The sequence below is a fragment of the Vulpes lagopus genome, chromosome 6, assembly GCF_018345385.1.
Source record: "Vulpes lagopus strain Blue_001 chromosome 6, ASM1834538v1, whole genome shotgun sequence".
Lineage (NCBI taxonomy): Eukaryota > Metazoa > Chordata > Mammalia > Carnivora > Canidae > Vulpes > Vulpes lagopus.
This window is the reverse complement of record NC_054829.1, coordinates 131,442,445-131,462,703: the sequence shown is the minus strand read 5'-3', so window position 1 is coordinate 131,462,703 and position 20,259 is coordinate 131,442,445. Positions and strand designations below refer to the sequence as shown.

Genomic DNA, 20,259 nt, shown 5'->3' with positions numbered 1-20,259 from the left:
GAGACTCACCTTGAGAGCTTGTTAAAATACAGAATTCCGGCTCCAGGATCAGAGTTTCTGATTCAGGAAGTCTGGGGAACTGGCCAAGCATTTGCATTTCAGTGAGTTTCCAGATGATATTGATGCTGCTGGATATCCTAGCAGAACCTTCTCATAGGTTCCCTGTGAATGACTCTGATACTAATCTAATGGTCTCTTAGTTATCATTTCAAACTGCAAATGAAGTTACAAATCTTTTTTTTTTTTTTTTGTGGGGCACCTGGGTGGCTCAGCTGTTGGGCATCTGCGTTCAGCTCAGGGCATGATCCTGGGGTCCTGGGATGGAGGCCCGCACTGGGCTCCCCATAGGGAGCCTGCTTCTCCCTCTGCCTATGTCTCTGCTTCTCTCTCTGCTGTGTGTCTCTCATGAATAAATACATAAAATCTTTTTAAAAAATCTTTTTTTGTCCTACTTTCCTAATGATATTTTATTTTGACCTCTCACTAATACTATTTCTTTGTCTCTTTGCTGACTTCTCTCATCCAGTTAACAGGGCCCATCTCCAACTCTGTGCACACTTCTTAGGGAAGTTTCGCACCTGTGTTGTTTAAGTCACCACATATGTATGGTTGGATGGCTTTCAAATAAATGTTGCTTTATTTCTAAGGCCCTATCTTCAGATTTGTGGGATAACTGTTTTTGAATATAACTCTGGAATACCGTGATGTTAAAAACAAAGCTGCTGTGTCTCTACCCTCTCTGGCCAATGAGCTTATGCTTCCCAGATGTCTGATAATTGTTGCCATGCATTTCTTTAAGTGATGTTAAGACACTTGCATGAAAAGCTCCATAGAAGTGTCAAGTATTATGTGTACCTGTTCATTAAATATTCATGCAGTTGGAGAAGTCACCACTATAGTATGCTGAGTAATTTCCTTAATGCCTTTCCTCCTGGTGACCAACTGTTTTATAGGCTTAATCTGCTTAATCCTTTCCATGAGGTATAGTAGGGGTCACACATGAATATGCCCATTCTCAAATTAGGGACTGAGGTGCAGAAAAGTTTAAAAGAGTGACCAGAGTCACAAAGCTTGTTATACTTGTGCCAAGGAACTTTCCCTCCTGTGCATGACTCCCATGCTAAGCTCCAACGCTCTTGTAAAGCCCCCAACTCCCATGCAAAGCTCCCACTATTAGAGAACACTAAGCTTCTGGATTTAAACATAAAAAGAAATTGCTAAATGTGATTCAACGCATACTTCGCATAATGCATTTCTGTGACACTTCATAGTAATGAGATAATTACCATGGGTACAGTATTAGAGTATACATATTCTGATAAGTTACAGCTGTAAGAAATCAGTAATGGCCATTAATCATTCCATGTTCATTCTTTGCAAATCTCAGGCAAGAAGTTAAGCCTCAGAGTTCCAACAAACCTAAGACAAATTTTATAGTCATCATTTCTGCCATTTAGATGAAGAGTTTATGAATACAATAGACTCTCCCTAATTTAAACTAATTTGGGCAAACAGCTGCCTGAATTGAGAAAAATCTGAACTGAAGTGTGGTGGTAAATATATACTACATGCGTATATTTAAAAGTAACAACTGCAATTCAAACTAGACTATCAAACTGCTAGTAAATAAACATCCTTGGGGAGCTACTTTAATTAATATATGAGAAGAGTTCATAATGTATGTATCAACTGTTTATTTAAATTTGAGTCTCTTGAGTGCTTGAGTCCTTGAGACCCATTTCTACCTTTAAGTAGGTTAAGCAGCCCTACTCTTCCCCATATAATCTTTTTTTATACCTATTTTTTAATAGTAAGTTCTGTTTTTTTTGTACATAAGAATACATATCAGGTTGGCCCTTAGCCAAGTTGCAGCTAAAGGCAAAATGATCAGGAATTGAATTAATCAGGTTTTACTACATAATGCGTAGAAATAGCAGGAGACACAAACTTTTTCATTCTTTCAAATTAGGAATTAGTTACGCATTTTAGAAAAGAACCACAAGGTTGAGAAGAACCCTAAAATGTCAGTTGGTTCACCTTCCAAGTGTATCCCAGTTAACTAGAGAGTTAAATTCCTGGCTGCTAGATTTATAAGGAATTTGTAGAGATGATTTTGTCCAGGCAAAAAACAGAGGTACAAATCTTCAGCTCACTTTCACAGAACACACAGCTTAGTCATGAGAGAAGTGATTCTAGAACCCAGGGCCCTTGACTCGAAGCTAAGATTAGGCCCGTACCCGCCTGCCTCTTCGAAGTGAAATAGTGGATACCCAGAAAAGGTGGAGAGCTCCTACCTGTAGCCTGGTCCGGCACATTCAGGCTTTTCATGTAATTTAAGGCCAATGTATTCAGACTCATTCATGGTGGAGGTGGAGAAGAGCCACACACTGTTCTAGAGGTTAACCAAACTGTGCTCACCAGGGTAGGAACACGGCTGTTGTCTATGTCTGACAGGTGTTACACATGATGGGAGCATTTTCCACTAGACGCTTAGGAGCAGAATGAAAATGTGCAACAGGTCGTGAATTTCTGTGAAAGCAGAGGTCTCGGGCATCTTTCGCATCCTCTGTCCCCAGCCCAGCAGCTGACACCAAGCTGACCATTTGAAAAGACAAATAAAATCCTTTTAAATGAACCATGTGGTTTACACGCTTTTGTTTTGTTTTGAAGATCACAGTGATGAGAATTTAAGTGTATTTTTTTTTTCAAGTTGACTAAAGCCAAGAAACCTGTGCAGAAGAATTTAATGAATTCTAGCTCTCAGACTTCAAATGAGGCTCTCAGTTCCTTGGTACCTACGCGTCAAGTTCAGCTGCCCATCTGAATCACCGGTGCCTTCTAGGGTGATTTTTCAAAGTGAGTCACAGATTTGAATCCAGAGTCCAAATAGAGACCCTGTTAGAGCTGGAACAAGCTTTGGAGACCAGGCAGGCCTGCCCTCTGGTCCTATAACTGAGGAAACGGGGGTCCGGGGAGGTTAAGTAACTGTTGCCCGCTCACGTAATTAAGTTTGTTTAGTTGCTGTGCTTTAGTGAGATCTGGAAAGCGCCACATGCGTATTTTTGCTTTTCAAGTTCCTGACATTTTCTGTTGTGTACACTTGGGGTATTTTTAAATACTGATAAGCATGTGAGTGCAGACCTCATCTAGTTCAATCTGGCAGGGTGGGCCGTCTTCAGTGGAATCTATTCCATTGCCTTGCTTGATGCCTTTACGTTCAGCTCTTTTTGATTTGTGGTGTTCAATTGGACAAAAGGTAACAAAATAGTCACTGCAGTAGAAATCTCCTTTTTTTTTTTTTTTTCCCAGCCAGGTAACTTCAAAAATATCCCTAAAGTCGTCATTTGTTGTCAAAATTTTTTTTTTTACTTCACAACCGAGACCAAGGTGAACAAAATTCTGTCCCAGAGGAGTTTTAGAGAGCTGTAACCATGCAAAAGTAGGCACTTAGAGAAAATATTATGCAAACCTAACTGTAGCATTAGAATGGGAACTGCGTAAATAATATCTGGTTGGCTAGGTAAGAACGATAAAACCATGGAAATCCATACTTTGACTCTACACTGATACAGTGCATTGACAGTGCACCACAAGTTGAATCCAAAGTTGACAAATTCTGAATCTGTTTTTGTTGTTGTTGTTTGGTTGTTTCGTTTTGTTTTGTTTTTTTAACCCTGAACCTGTTACAGGCAAAGTGATTTAACGCAGGGGGCGGAGGGCTGGCCCAGGGAGGCCTGGCTCCCAGTCCTTTCTCCCCTCTGATTTACTGGGTGGCCCTAGTTTCTCTGCACCTCGACTGTCCTTGTCGGAGACCCTGAGGTTGGGTGGGTGATCTGTGTAAAGTAACACTTACTAAGCCGCCGGGAATGGTCATTATTCAGAATCTCCTCAATAACGCACGTTTCTTCTTGCCCGCACTGAGGCTTTGCTTAGAGCCCTCCCTGCCTACACTCGTGGCCTGTCGTTAAAGGGTAAATGTGAAGTGTATTTTGAATTGGGGATGAAAATTGGGAGACAGGGACACCCGGGTGGCTCAGCGGCTGAGCATCTGCCTTGGGCCCAGGGCGTGATCCTGGGGTCCTGGGATCGAGTCCCGCGTTGGGCTCCCTGCATGGAGCCTGCGTCTCCCTCTGCCTGTGCCTCTGCCTCTCTCTGTGTCTCTCATGAATAAATAAATGAAATCTTTTAAAAATAAATAAAAATAAATAAAAAAATAAATAAAATTGGGAGACGCTTTTTAAAAAATATATTGTTACACTCTGGACCAAATAGCTATTATCGAACAACTTGCCTCAAGACCAGGTCTGTGTTGTATTAGTTTTATGAGTTAAGGATGCCTTTAGCCATTTGCTTGGTCAGCTGTACGGGAACGATACTGAGTTGTGCCTCCCCCCGCCCAGCTCCCCAAATTCGCATGCTGGAGCCCTAGCCCCCCAGGACTTAGAATGTGGCTGTATTTGGAGATTGGGCCTTTTAAGAGGTGACAAAGTTAAAATGAGGCCATAAGGGTGGGCTTCAGTCCAACCTGACCCGTGTCTCTACACGAAGGGAAAAGTCGGACACACAAAAAGACACGAGGGATGCCCATGCACAGAGGAGAAACCATATGAGGGCCCAGTGGTGTGGTGGCCGAGAAGAAGGACGTCGGCAGAAACCAGAGCTGTGCACACACCTTGACTGGGGACCTCCACCTCCAGACCTGTGAGGAAATCAGGTACGACGCCCCGGCTGTCGTATGCTGTTAGGGCAGGCCTGGCAAACAAATCACTGCAGGGATTTTCCCTTTTGCAACCAATTTCTCTCACTGTGAGGTCTGAAGGTAGCCTGACAAGGGACTGTTTGTTATTCCGGTGTCTCCCAAAGCCTTCTGGAGAAAGCCCAGACTCCATAATATGGCAGGCAAGCCCTTCCAAATCTGGTCGGCTCTTACTTCCCCAGCCTCGTGTCTCGGCTCTTCCCCTGTGCCCCGGCTCACGCCAGACACAACCCTCTGAGGTTTCACTCGGAAGCCGTCATCCTCCTCTGGCTTCCTACCTCGTGGTGAGTCCAGAGTCTTCCACTTCAGTCCCTCTGCGGGGTGCCCCTCCTTTGGGCTTCCACGGCAGTGGGGCCCACGACAAATGACCTTGTCCTTGCTTTTCTGCTTTTCTCGCTCCCTCACCCTGAAAGCTCCTGAGGTCAGACATCCAGGCTTGTTCCCTCGTGGGCCCCAGGGCTTGATCTGGAACCTGACACACACCAGGTGCTCCAAGGCGTGAGCAAATCTGGAGAGAGAGACAATAGTGACTGGGTGCCCAACCTACGTAAGACACAGAAAGGACAGAGATGGGTCTAAACCAGATTATTCGTTGTATGGGCTTGTTGGGGCTGCCCTAACAGAGCAGCACACACACTGGGTGGCCGAAACAATAGAAATGTGTTTCCTCACCGGGTCTGGAAGCTGGAAGCCCAAGATCAAGCTGTCGGCAGGGTTGGTTTGCCAAAGGCCTCTCTCCTTGGCCCCTGGAAGGCTGGTGTGTTTGTGTGTCTTCACATGGTCTTCCCTATGTATCTTTGTCCCAATTTCTCCTTCTTATAAGGACACAAGTCAGATTCGGTTAGGGACCACCCTAATGAACTCATGTTAGCCTAATTACCCCAAGTTTTTTTTTTTTAAGATTTTATTTATTCATTATAGACATAGAGAGAGAGAGGAAGAGAGGCAGAGGCACAGGCAGAGGGAGAAGCAGGCTCCATGCAGGGAGCCCAATGTGGGACTCGACCCTGGAACTCCAGGATCGCGCCCTGGGCCAAAGGCAGGCACTAAACTGCTGAGCCACCCAGGGATTCCCCTACCCCCAGTTTTAAAAGGATTTATTTATTTATTCTAGAAGTGGGGAGGGGAAGCCGAGAAGGAGAGAATCATCAAGCAGACTCCCCGCTGAGCATGGAACCTGACGCAGGCTCCATCCCACGACCCTGAGACCCCGAGATCATCACCTGAGTGGAATCAACAGTCGGACATTCAACCGACCGAGCCACCCAGGTGCCCCTAGCTTAGTTACCTCCTTAAAGACCCTGTCTCCAGATACAGTCACATTCTGAAGTGTGGTGGGGTTAGGGCTTCAACAGACGAGTGTGGGGAGGGCACAATTCAGCTTATAGCATTAGTCATGAGCGCTGGTTTAATGGATGTTTGCCACTTGGGGTATCCCTGGGGTGAATGTAGACTACTACCTTGCTGACACCTTTGGAGAGCTGTCTGCCATAGAGGTTCGGTAATAAGTGTACATTTTCATCAAGAAAGAGGCATTTTGGGGCAGCCCGGGTGGCTCAGCGGTTTAGCACCTGCCTTCAGCCCAGGGCGTGATCCTGGAGACCCGGGACCGAGTCCCACATCGGGCTCCCTGCATGGAGCCTGCTTCTCCCTCTGCCTGTGTCTCTGCCTCTCTCTCTCTCTCATAAATAAAATCTTAAAATAAGAAAAAAGAAAGGGGTATTTTGGAGTTGACTGTTGTTTTCAGGGCTTGGAGTGGGTGATTGGAAGTATTGGGAAATCCACCCCCCCCCCCAAGAATAGAGTGAAATGCAGGGGACTAAAGTAATAAGACCACTTCGGAATCCGACGGTGCTGGCCCACGTTGCCGACCTCACCGAAAGTCCCCATTCCAGAACGGCTGGTACTTGGTTTACCCCAGGAAACTTGGTGGTCACATGTCCAGTTCCTACCCAAGAGCTGAAAGCATAGGGACCAAAGGTTTTTCTCTGGAATCTTCACCGTTCACTGACTTTCAGGACTGGGAGGACTCCGTGAGACACGACCAGGTCTTGTCTTTGGGCTTCAGACTGGACAGAGAGGCTTTGCGCTCCTGCTCCTTAAAGGGCTAAGAAAAGCCCCCCCACCCCCGGCCCGGCCCCCGGCTCGGCCTTGGTCACTCCCTGTCCATAATTGAAATCGCTGCCCACAGAAGTCAGAGTGAGGTTGTAGGGAAGAGGCTGTGTAAGTGACTCTGACTGTTGCTATAACAACAGTACCTTGGTCTAATTTCTTTTGAAAAATGAATTTCAGCTGGTGGGATGAAGCCGAGCAGCTTCTCCCCACAGATGAAAGCCCTGCCGACAGCCCCCAGACCCCAGCTGTTTCTGGATGGAGCGCACGGTGCTGTGCAGCCGCCCGGGCGGAGATGTTCAGAGCCAGTTAAGTCCCTCACGCCTCTGTTTACCGGACGTGCGAATGGGCCTGTGTGCACGCGGACGTCTTCGCCCACGGGTGACTCATCCCGGAAAAGAAAAATTCACAAGTTCGTGCCTTGTCTCCCGTTTGTGAACAAAGTTTCTCGAAAGGCACGTCGATCGTGGTGCCCCCCTAGCTGGCAAACGGAGGCCGGGTCCCTTGGCTCTCGGCTCCGGAGTGGCACCCTGCCAGGGCGTGCGGGCTGGGAGGGACAGTAGCCCGGTGGCTCACTTACTGGTCCCGGGGGGCGGGGGGGGGTGTGTGCAGGCGGGGAGAGGTTGCGATGGCTCTTGGGGGTGGGGTGGCCCTCGGCCGGCCTTTGTGCAAACTGCATGTCACAAGGGAGAGCAGCCTGTGACCCCTTTGAGGGAACCCAGAGGCTTTGTGTAGACGAGGAAGCCTCATGTCAGTGCTGTTGTCTCCCCTGGGGAGCTCACCCGGCCGTCGGCGCGGGCCTGGGCGCGGTGGCCCGCTGTGTCCCCTGAGCTCGGGCAGGCCCAGTGCCGGGGAGGGCGTCCCCTGGAAGGGGCCCAGCGCTAAAATGAGAATCTCTTGTTGAAAAACAGGGACCTCTGGAGTAAAGGGTGATAAAAAAGTCATCTGGACTGGTCCCCAGGGGCGAGGCGAGAAGTGGCCCCCCCAGGAGCGCTGCTTGGCCTCCCTCCTCCCAGAGGCGGCAGGGGAAGCCGCGGTCCTCGCCCGCGCTCCGGGCTGCGCTCCTGCTGCCAACGGGGACAGGAGGTCTGAGCTTCCACCTGCCCCTCCCCCCGTGGCTTCTGCTCGGCTTGCACCCCAGCCTCCTCGGGGCATTGCTGCGCCGCCCTAAGGCAAAGCCCCGAAGGAGCTGCTGGCGCTGATGCGGGGCACGCGTTCCCGACCCGCCGCTGCCAACCAGGAAGCTGCCGCCGGGGTGCCCACGCGTGTCCCCCTCCCAGCCCCCAGGCCTGCGGCTCTCCCTGCATCGCAGACGCCTGCTAACTGGGCAGGGCCGGCTCCATCCTCGAGGAGCACATCCTCCTTAGGGCCGCACGCCCCGGGGGATAGAGCCCTGGGCCAGCCTCCCCGGCAAGGGGTGCTGGGGTCTAACCAGGCCAGGGGCATCGGACACAGGTGGGGACACTGGATGCCGTGCGCCCTGGGACCCGTCACTGTCGCCTCTGAGCCCCAGCCCCATGGGTCCTGGCCCTGCCGCCCCGTCGGGGTGCTACGTGTAGGGCGCTTGGCTTACTGCCTGCTGCAGGGTAGGCCTGCACCGGTTAGGATACCAGGCGGCACGGTGGCTCGGGTCTTGAAACATTTTGTAAGCAGTGAATCGCCTTCTCTGGTAAAAACTCAAGAGTTTAGAGCTTCCCACTGAAAACTGCGTGAGGAGATGCGAAGATCCTAGAACCTTGGCCCTTGCAGAGGGAACGGTCCCGGTTTTTAACGAGTAGTCAGTGATCGTTGAAGCACCAACCTGAACCGCGTGCATGAAGCTTGTGAAAAACATTATGACTTCAGATATAAAAAGTGCACGGGATTCGCGTGACTGGTGATGAAAATATAATTTATTCGTTCAGTCGAGAGACAGGGGCAACCCGGGTGGCTCAGCGGTTTAGCACCGCCTTCGGCCCAGGGTGTGATCCTGGAGACCCAGGATCGAGTCCCACGTCGGGCTCCCTGCAGGGAGCCTGCTTCTCCCTCAGCCTGTGTCTCTGCCTCTCTCTATCTCTGTGTGTCTCTCATGAATAGATAAATAAAATATTTTTAAAAAATTGAGAGACAGCCAAGCGTCTGTATGAAGAACATTTATGTATTTGCAAGTGTGGAGATTTGAGGTCTTGGGACTTAGTGTTTCTCAGTGTCGAGGGCCTGACTGCCACCGCGGCTGAAGCTTCCCAATCCGCTCTCGGTGTGTTCTTGTGCATTCAGTTGGTGCTCATCACACGTTTAAGAGTAACTAAAGGATGGGGCACCTGGTGGCCCAGTCAGTTAAGCATCTGCCTTTGGCTCAGGTCATGATCCCGGGGCCCTGGGATGAGCCTGCTTCTCCCTCCCCCTTGCCCCTTCTCCACTGATGCACAAGCACATGGGCTCTCTCTCTTTCAAATAAATAAATAAAATCTTTTTTAAAAAAAAAAGGAATAAAAATTAAAAGCATACATAAAAATCCAACCCCCCCCCCACACACACACACATTTTAGAGGCCTTTAAAGAGTACCTTGCTCTGGCACCTCACAGCTGGAATTGCGTAAGCATCCGTGTTTCAAACACTGGAAAGAGGTACAATCACTCTTGTGTACACCTGAGATGACTTGGAAATAGAGTTTTAAATCTGACTCATAGGAGAAAGGAAAAAAGATCATGGTCTTTTCTAAAAATAACCTCAAAGTCCCCCAGAATGTTCTGAATGGCCCTGTTCCCTTGAGCTGGGGGCTGAGCAGTGCCCCAGCATCCCCTTGGGCTTCTGTGATCGAGGTTACAGATTCCCACCAGGAGGGTAAGGCCCCTCGTAGGAGGATCCTGTTCCTTCTGGGCACTTCGGAACGGGGATTTCTAACTGCCCATGGCTGACATTCCTTCCAGAGACCCAACGTCTCCCACTGATGGGGTCCAGAGAAGCCGTGTCTTAGGATGGTCACGAGTAGAGGCTTTAACTCTTGGCTCTCAGGAAAATAGGTGTGTGTTTGTGTGTGTGTGTGTGTGTGTGTGTATTTTTTGTAGGACTTACGTAGTAAAATTGCTCTTTCTGTAAAATAATGTTAGGAGCATAAAAGGCTGACAAGGAAGACTTCAGGAGCTGTGATAAGATTTCTCTTTTTTGTGTGTTGCTCTGCCCTTCGCATAGATCTCCTTTAAAAAAAAAAAAAGTACTCCACTTTGGTCAGTGTATGTCTGACACGTGTTTACTCTCGGGTGTGATCTTTGTTCTTAGGACTGAGTCCACCCCTCAGCACCTGGCACATGGGGACACAGCATGCCCTCGGTTCATTTGAATGAGCGTGAACGTACATATATAATGTGGAGGGAGAAAATGGGCTAGGATGTTCCTTTGCTCAGAGACACCGAAAACGTAAGAAAAAAATAAGCATTTTCTTGAAAAGTCTTGTAGAAATCCAGCAGGCTTCTGCAGAATTCAAGTTTTCTGAGGTTTGAAATAAAACAGTCTAGAGCCTCGTTTCTTAGTCCCGTTTGTGAGCCGTCTCAGAGTATCACCAGTCAACTCAGGAACATTTTATAAGGACATTGGGTTTCTGTGTGTATGTGTATTTAAAAAAAAAAATCACACCAACAACTTCACAATGTCAGAACTCCGACAGAATTCTTATTCTCTACCAGAATTCCTAAAAAACTAGGGATCCTGGACCAATGACCTCAGAGGAATCAAGTTTTGTTGGGTTTCTTTAAATACCTGTGCCTCCAACCTGTGTCCCAGTCTGGATCCCACTTTGAGGTACTAACTCAGAAACTGTGGAAATGGGACAAAGAAATCTGCCTTTTTGACCGCTCTCCAGGTGACTTCACAGTTGGATGATGAATAGTCTAGAAAATTGAACCTCTACATAAACCTCAAAAGATCCTTTCCAAAGGTGCCTAAATCTGGAAGACAGTTCTGGAGGTGTTTTTGTGCACCGTTCGTACTCTAATAATTAAAATACCTAACACATGAGTATTCTGGGTCACTCTTCAACTACATTAGATAAGCAAATCAGATCATCCATGTGTTCATAAGCTTATTTATCTGCTGGTAAAATGAGAAGACAATAACCGTAGGAAAACTGATACAGTGAATCATCTTCTGGTTTGATCAGAGCAGATTAAAATGACCAAGATGTCCCCTTTGGGCCTCTAAGTTAGAGCATCTGCAAACTGAAATTCCAGTTCATCTTCAGGTCCTGGGAAATGGTTATATCTCCACTGAGGGGAAGTTCACTCACACTTTTGGTTGGTGAGTGAAAAGCACTTAAAGCCTTTGTATGAAAATTCAAAATTCAGCGAGGAAAACGTCCAGCATTTTGAGCTGACACACCTGTCAAAACATCGGACCTTGGTTATGGCACATGAAGTCTCCGGGTTTCAGTTTCAGTTTGCCGTTGCACGAGTCCCTTCCTGTGCTCTCTGGTCGTTCTCTACATAGATTCCCGGAATCCTTAAGAGTCCTCAGAATTATTGAGGAAGGGACAGTTCCCAAGCCACTTCCGGCATCTTAAAATAACCAAAATAAATTGGGACATTGACTCAATGGTCCTGAAAACGCTAGGGAGGCCAACATCTTCAAGTGTGTGCTTTGGGGGACAATTTCATGCACTCTGCGTGGTCCCTGGAGAGATCGCCTTAGCCGTCAGTCATTCGTACAGTCCCACGACGACACAGGAAGGCGGTCATAGTATGATGTGTATGAGAAGCCATGGGAGCACAGGGAGGCCCCCTGGGATCAGGATTGTAGAGAAAGTAATGTCTGAACTGAACGGAGAAGCCCAGATCGAATTGGTCAGGCGAAGAAGTTGCGTAAGAGTGCACGCAACCTACGCAGAGGCTCCGAGAGACAGGATGAGCACCTGTGTCCCAGGACCGCAAATCATCACGTGTAGCCAAAGGTTTAGAGTTGATGGGTGTCGACGGGGACAGGTGAAAGGGAAGAAGGTTAGAGGTGATGGCTGAGACAGGAGACGTGCGTAAGCAGCGGAGTAGCGGAGGGCCTCTGTGCTGGATTTAGGGGGCGCTGAAGACAGGACTGCAGGTGAGGAATGGGCACGACCAGGTTCCCACTTCACAAAGAAAATCGCAGGCCCAGGGCAGAGGCGGGGCTTGGAGGGGAGCGAGCCAGACTGGGGCAGAGTCGTTCAGGAGCTGCTGCAGAAATCACGAGGAGGGGAGGGTTGATCTGAACGGATGCAGTGACATTGGGGGTGGAAGATGAAAATAAAATCCGTAGATGATAAGAACAGATAGTTCTTGAGGTTTAATTGGGTGTGGGTGGCGGGGAGAGGATGGCATCAGGGACGGTTCCTGAAAACAGTCTGAGAGCGTTCTGACGATCAGCATCAGTCCGGTGCCAGGGACCAAGGCACAGCCTGGCTTGCCCCCTCCCCCCCGGGTGACGGTGTGGGGGGCTCCACAGTCACACCTGAGTCTAAATTTGAACCTGGGCGGAGCCCCCTCCTCCTCCCGCCGCCCCAGCTCTGTCATTCTGTGATCTTGTTTAATCTCACTATGCCTGAAGTGCCTTCTCCGTAAGATAGTTATAATAAAGCCTATTTTTGACGATCCTTGGGCATAGGAGACAAGGAATGTGATGGCTTACCCCGATGGCTTCCATCTTAAAGGCTTCATTATTAATGGGATCATCTTCTTTATTCCCAGACTCTGTGGCCCTGCCCAATTTCACGCGAAATTAGGGACAAGGCAATATGAGGTGTCTTTTTTTTTTTTTTTTAACTCACTAGCACTGCTAAAGGTCGAAAGGCAGAAAGGACGTCTTACTCTTGGATCTGCTGGCCCCGGGGGCCCCGACCGAAGCCCCTCCGTGTCAGCAGAGGCCTGGCAGTCTTAGCTATGTTCCTCGTCCCCGTTATGGGGGTCATCTACCCCCCTCCCTTTCCACCTACTCCAAAACACTGACCCTTTCCCCATAGAACTGTAAGACCAGCCCGTGACCTGCCCCCAAAGGTTTTATATGAGGGTAAAATATGATCCTGTGTGAAAGTGCTTCCTAACCCTGAAGGCAAAGCTTTTCTTCCTTTTTTTAAAAATTTTTATTTATTTATGATAGTCACACAGAGAGAGAGAGAGAGAGGCAGAGACACAGGCAGAGGGAGAAGCAGGCTCCATGCACCGGGAGCCCGATGTGGGATTCGATCCCGGGTCTCCAGGATCGCGCCCTGGGCCAAAGGCAGGCGCCAAACCGCTGGGCCACCCAGGGATCCCAAAGCTTTTCTTCCTATTACTGGTGCGAGTGGCCTATCAACCCTCCCAAGCCATCCTCTCTCTGCCTCTCAATTTCTGTCTCTCAGTTCCACTCTCTCCCTACCCCATCCTCCCTTTCTGTCTGTCTGTCTGTCTCTCTCTCACTCTCTCACACACACACACGCACACCACAGCCTCACGGAAACACACGCTGTCAAGCCACACTGTAGATGAGAGAGTCGCACTCAAGCCATTCTGGAGGAGGAATTGCTTCCTTCAGAGTACTTGACACACGACAGTGGCCCATGTTGTCATAGGCGTTGGATGAACAGCTTCCTTCAGCTCCTGGCACCAAGGCTTCCCTTAATGGGAGAAAACATTTACACGTAATAATAGTAATACGGGAACAAGGAAGCTGATGCTCAGTAAAGAGTTTCTGTGATTTCTTCCACAAGGGCACGAATCCTACTGAGCGGCTTCCAGCTTTGTAAAGCAGAAGGGCCAGGGACCTCCCTAAGATGAAGCCATTTGGGATGAGATTCTTACCCGAGTCCTTGGGTGGCAGGGGCTCACAAGGATGCCCTATGTTCCATCAGCCACCGTCCTGCTCATTGAGCAGAGCGCCTGCAAGTTCCTCAGCCTTCTCGACCTTACAGTTTCTATCTCTTCCTGCCTTTTCTCCTCTGTCTCCCAAGAGGGAATAAGAGAGTTAGACACACCGACCGCCTTCCCGTATAGCAAAAGGTGATGAGCCAGACAGTAGGGACGCTAAGATTGCTCTATTTTGGACACAACTAAACGTAAAACCACAACATGGCATGTTCAATGATGTCTTCCTTATATTCCCAAATGCTGCCTGTCAAGGTACTGGTTAAAGGGGCCAGGGGTGGAGATCGAGGCCCTCAAGGAAAAGGCCCTCAGGTCACATGCTGAAAATGCGTTTGGTTTGAACTTCAACCATCCAGTACCGTTCTACGATCTAGGACACGAATACATTAGCACTTGGACTTGGGCTCGAATTGCAAATTTGATTGCTGTTGTTCACATTAAAAAAGCCACACCAGATGCTTGGAAAACATGAAGATTTCGCCAGCTAGGAAACAGAAATATTATCACTCTACCTATTCATAGTTTGGAGATCCAGAAAGTAATCTATCTCACTTGCAGTTGTGACTGTCGGTATCGCTGAATGTTAAAGATAATAATAGCTAAGGCTTTGTGTGGGTGCTTCCTGGGTACCAGGCATGAAGCTAAGTGTTTTCCATATTACTGCATTCCAGCTCGTTCCCACAGTAACTCTACGAGCTAGATACTACGAACCCATTTTGTGGATAAGGAAACCAAAACTTAAGGGAAGTTAAATAAGTTTTCCAGGATCGATCCGTTCGTTCAACAGATAATTATTGACTCTCCACTGTGGGCTACTGGGGACCCAGTAGTGAACAAAACAGAAAAAACCCCTCCCTCATGGGACTCATTTTCTAATGGAGGAGATGATCGCTGACATTTATTCAGTACCAGACAACATTTATATGTATTAACTGTAGGTGGGGGTGGTGGTGGTGGTGAGCTAGAGTCATAGGCTTGAAGCCAGGCATTGTAACTACAGAGCCGGGGCCCCCATTTCCGTATTACTGCCCAGGACTGCCTCACCCTGGTAGCCCCCCCGCCCCCGCCAGCTGGGCAGAGGTGAAACGTGGAGGTTCCCAGCCAGACCTGTCCTTCAGCGTCGTCTCAGCCACCATTGTTTTACAGAGAAACAGACCATTTATCTTTCATTCCCCATCCTGCCTCATCCATTTCATGGCCTAGAACAGAGTCATGGACCTGAACTTTTACAAATAAAGTCAGGTTGGTTTTTATGACATTTTTATTATTTTAACATTGCTTCGGGGGGTGCCAAGGGCCCCATGTCTTCTCTTCTTTAGGCCTTGGAACTGTCATATTTGAACTTGCTGCTGTGCGTTGGAGCTCCGTTCGAATATCTGCCATACTTATGTTCAGAACCATGGTTCCCTGGTCTGTTAAATAAATAACATAGTTTTCCAGCAGTTTCTACCTAATGTGGATTGAACCAGTACCCTCTTTGAAGTCAAATTCCAGTGCTTCCCAGTTAGGCCCTGTTTTCAGCAACCTGGGGCTTCCACCAAGTGACTGCAGACTGTGTTTGGTGTTGTGATTAAAAATACAAAACTTAGGGGGATCCCTGGGTGGCCCAGTGGTTTAGCGCCTGCCTTTGGGTCCGGGTGTGATTCTGGAGTCCCGAGACTGAGTCCTGCATCGGGATCCCTGCATGGACCCTGCTTCTTGCTCTCTGTATGTCTCATGCATAAATAAATAAAATCTTTATAAAAACAAAAATCTTAAAAATAAAATAAAATAATAAAAATACAAGATTTAGGAGCAAAGTTAGACTGGATTTTTACTCGAGGAGCTTTTGTGTTTACTTTTGAAATGGAATCCTCTCCTTAGGAGAGAATAGCAATCAAGTGGCACTGCTGAGAATCTCCCTCAGCATCCGCAGATTGGCTTGATTATACCCAGTGCTCCTCTGCAGCCTTGGCAGCCCCACGTGTGAGTGCTGAGGAATGGGGTCAGAGGGAACTCACCTGTCCTCCCTGGCTTCCGCAATACACTGCCCCTCTGCCAAGAACAGGCGACGCCCAAGTGGAGGGCCCCGCTGCCTCTTCCCCGCTCCCCATGTCATCCTGCCTTTTGCCTTCTGTTCTGTAAAGTTACCGAAACTCCTCATAACCTGCCTTCGTCTTCCTTTGGTCATTCAGCAGGCGCTGTCTCAGAACCTACCCTATGGCACGCTGTCTCACCAGACCCCCACGCACTCGCCCTTTCTGGCAGGAAGGAAGGGGGCAGACAGGTGAATTAGGTTTACAGGTAATAAATCCATAGAGTTAGCAAGAGTTTTCTTAACTGGACTTCTCAAATAAGTCCAATTAAGTGGACACAACCCTTAACTGGTATGTTTCCCATTACCAGGAACCTCAGTGCCTGGGTCATACGGAAGCCACAGTGGCAAAAATTTCCACAGAACAGGGAAGCAAAGGCCCCACAACCCGTGGACTCCTGCTGCATGAGGTCCCCACCTCTGGGGAGCAGAGGTCCCCACCTCTGGGGAGGTCTGGCTCTGCTTTGACCTGCAGGTTTTGGAACAAAAGAGTCCCCTTTAGGGGCCTCAGGGATCTGTTCAAAAGGCCGGGGCTGCAGATGGATGACGCTGCGCCTGGGCTGAAGGAGCATCACACGGCTTCATCCACCACAGGCCATGCGCACCGGGGCCCTCTGTTTGATTGCACGCTAAATTGCTAGCAATCTATGCAAACAAGGTCTTTCCTATAAATAAGCCAAACCCATGGCACACACACACACGCGAAAGGGGGTATTCCTTATGGTCAATGGGGCTCCCTCCTGCTCTCGTGCTCTCCAGCTCTGATTAAAACTCACCTCTTTCAGCTCCTGTGAATCACACAATAGAATTAATCATTCAGTTTGCCCTTATTTATTAACTCCTGCTATGAACCTGAACAGTAGGTGCAGCCCCCACAGATACACAGTAAGCAAATCAGAGTACCTACCTTCTTGGAACACACTAAACAGCCACTCAGGCAATCACCTGGAGGTATGGTAGGAGCTCTAATGAGGAAGTAGAGGTTGCTTGGAACCTCTATTCCGGGATATCCGACGCAGTATATAGGTGGGTCAAACAAAGTGCCTAGTGTAGTTGAGGTGGGGAAGCAATGTAAGATTTCCTAGAGGAAGTGACTACAATCTGCAAGATAGGTAGCTGTTAACCTGAGGAAGGGGAGGAGGGAAGGAAGAAGTCTGTCCCGAGAAAAGAAAGCAACATGTCCAGTGCTCTGGAGGTGGAAGGAACCTTGGCACATCTAAGAAACTGAAAGACTTTCAAGGGAGTTGATAGAAAATGTTTGGCAGGAGACGGGGAGGTGATGCTAAACAGAGAAGCAGGAAGATGAACCTGGGATGATGAGCAGAAACTAGGTGAAGTAGGCTCAGATTGGATTTTAAACTAAAGGCAACGGAAATCATTGCAGAGTTATAAACAGGAAAGGCAATACATTTCTCGAAAGCGGTGGCAGTGTAGAGAATAGATTGGATGGATGAATGGAGGCAAGCCAGAGAGACCAGTTAGAAGATTATTGCAATCAGTCAGCAAGAGAAAATGGTATCCTGGCCTCGGAGTGGGTGTATCAGCGAGATATTTAAGATGTGCAATCCACAGGACTCGGTGGTTGGTGATGTGAGACATTTTGAGGAGAATGCTCAGGTTTCCAGTTGGGGCAAGTGAGTAGATACTGAGTAGGGAACAGGGTAGATACCGAGATAGGGCTCATGGGGGAGGATCATGTTTGAGACATTGTTGAGCTTTAGATGCCCATGAAACATCCAGAAAGAAGACGCTGGAGTTGGTGCAACTCTGCAGAGAAGACTGGACTGGGGACATTGTTAACAGGGTCGTCGGCCTAGAGAAGGTGGTTGAAGCTGTTGTAGTGGATGAAACCACGTAGGCGAGCACGCAGAGTGGGCAGGAGCAAACACTTACGCATCGTTTAGGAGAAAGAACGAAGAATACGTAGGACACTGAGAAAGAGCAGATGGAGAGAAAGAAGGAAATCCGGGAGAATGTGATGGCAAGGAGAGCAATGAAAGCAGGCTTGTCGAGCAGAGCGCGCTGCCGCCCCACGAGGTGCGGGGTGGTCAAGTAAATAAGAGCCGAAAGGAAGCTGTGGGTTATGCTAACCATGAATCTTCATGTCTGTGCTATTCAGTAAATGTGTTAAATTCCATATTCTTAAAGGGTTTTTAGTGTTTTTTTTTTTTTAAATATTGTTGATTTGATTCCTTGATGTCTTCAGTTAAGATGTGAGAAAAAGCTGAGATAGGTATTAACATCTTTCTCAAGTATAACACATTTTGGGCCAAGTCTCACATTTTGCGTTTCTTTGAAAAATAATAGTAGAGGATTCCTTGCTGTAGGAGAAGTACTGCCTTTAACTGTCTCTTTTTCTTTTGTTCCCCGCACTCCAATCTATGTTGTTTTCTACCTCTTAGCCTTACGAGCTCTTCTTTTGGATGCAACCTTTTCCCACAGGATGTGAAGCCTGGCCACTTCTGAGAGTCGATGTAGAACTTCTTTGCCGCGTGTTATAAAGCATTTCTAAGTTCGTTCACAGCAATTGCACATCACCTTGCCCAAAGAGTAAACGATAACTTGGAAATCTCCTCACCCTCTTTCCTGTTGCTTTTCCAGCTCCAGGAGACTGTGAAAAGGAAGTTGGAAGGAGCCCGATCACCGCTGAACGGAGACCAGCAGAATGGTGCTTGCGACGGGAGTTTTTCTCCGACTAGCAAGAGAATACGCAAGGACATTCCTACAGGAATGGAAACCATCAACATGCCACTGCCTTCAGCTTCTCCTCTTCACCAACTTGACCTGAAGCCCTCGTTGCCCTTGCAGAATAGTGGAACTCACACTGCTGGGCTTCTAGAAGATCTGAGTAAGAATGGTAGGCTTCCAGAGATCAAACTCCCTGTCAATGGTTGCAGTGACCTGGAGGACAGCTTCACCATCCTGCAGAGCAAGGAGCTCAAACAAGAACCTCTAGACGACCCTACTTGCATAGACACATCAGAAACATCTCTTTCGAATCAGAACAAGCTGTTCTCGGACATCAACCTGAACGATCAGGAGTGGCAAGAATTAATAGATGAGTTGGCCAACACGGTCCCCGAAGATGACATACAGGACCTGTTCAACGAAGACTTTGAAGAGAAGAAGGAGCCCGAATTCTCACAGCCGGCGACGGAGACCCCCCTCTCCCAGGAGAGTGCGAGTGTGAAGAGCGACCCCTCTCACTCTCCTTTTGCACACGTCTCCATGGGATCCCCCCAGGCCAGGCCTTCCTCTTCTGGCCCTCCCTTTTCTACCGTCTCCACGGCCACTAGTTTACCTTCGGTTGCCAGCACTCCCGCAGCTCCGAACCCCGCCAGCTCACCAGCAAACTGTGCCGTCCAGTCCCCTCAGACTCCGAACCAAGGCCACACACCAGGCCAGGCTCCACCTCGGCCTGGAAACGGCTATCTCCTTAATCCCGCAGCGGTGACCGTGGCCGGTTCCGCGTCGGGCCCGGTGGCCGTGGCCGGCTCCGACATGTCCCCGGCGGAGCAGCTCAAGCAGATGGCTGCACAGCAGCAGCAAAGGGCCAAACTCATGCAACAGAAGCAGCAGCAGCAGCAGCAGCAGCAGCAGCACTCGAACCAGACTTCCAGTTGGTCTCCCTTAGGGCCCCCGTCCAGCCCCTACGGAGCAGCTTTCGCTGCGGAAAAACCAAATAGCCCAATGATGTACCCCCAAGCCTTTAACAACCAAAACCCCATAGTGCCTCCCATGGCAAACAACCTGCAGAAGACGACAATGAATAACTACCTCCCTCAGAACCACATGAATATGATCAATCAGCAGCCAAATAACTTGGGTACAAACTCCTTGAACAAGCAGCACAATATTCTCACTTACGGCAACACTAAGCCTCTGACCCATTTTAACGCAGACTTGAGTCAGAGGATGACCCCCCCGATGGCCAACCCCAACAAGAACCCGTTGATGCCCTACATCCAGCCGCCACCGCCGCAGCCACCGCCGCTGCAGGCCCCCAGGGCGCACCTGAGCGAGGAGCAGAAGCGCATGCTTCTCCTGAAGCAGAAGGCCGCGATGCCCCAGCCCATGGCCTACGCCGCGCTCCCGTCCCACGGTCAGGTAAGGGTGGGGGTGAGCCGCACCCCAGCCGGGGTGGGGGGGCGCTCGGGTGGCGGCTCCCATTACCTGCTGAACCCTCCTGTCCATCCTTGGGGTGGTCGCCAGGTTTAGGTTTTGGGTTGTCCCCACCCCTTAGAAGAAGGGGGTGACCCTTCTTAGGACCCTTAGAAGATTGACCATAGGCCTCCCTGTGTTCGAATGCCTGGGAATCCGACCTCTGCTCCCTGCCAGCAGATAAGGAACCAGAAATTCGGTCAGATCCGTGCCCCCAGAGAGGCAGGACGCACAGGTTGCAGGACAAAACATGCTGCCCCTTCTGTGGCTTCTCTCCCAGGTCACAGTCCTGGACTCGGGGTGGTAGCAAGGCCGA

The 20,259-nt window shown here is 49.1% G+C and overlaps 1 protein-coding gene across 3 annotated transcripts in view; it reads left to right on the top strand.

Annotated features, from left to right (window-relative positions):
- The window catches only part of MAML3 (mastermind like transcriptional coactivator 3), a 404,413-nt gene that overhangs the window by 216,824 nt on the left and 167,330 nt on the right, over nt 1-20,259 (top strand). For 2 of the 3 annotated variants that reach the window (XM_041758101.1, XM_041758100.1), the window contains exon 2: nt 18,384-19,889. In XM_041758101.1, coding sequence (XP_041614035.1) covers nt 18,384-19,889 — 1,506 coding nt within the window. Of the gene's footprint in view, nt 1-6,867; nt 7,281-18,383; nt 19,890-20,259 lie in introns of those variants that run through there. The other variant, XM_041758102.1, reaches the window with a different exon arrangement.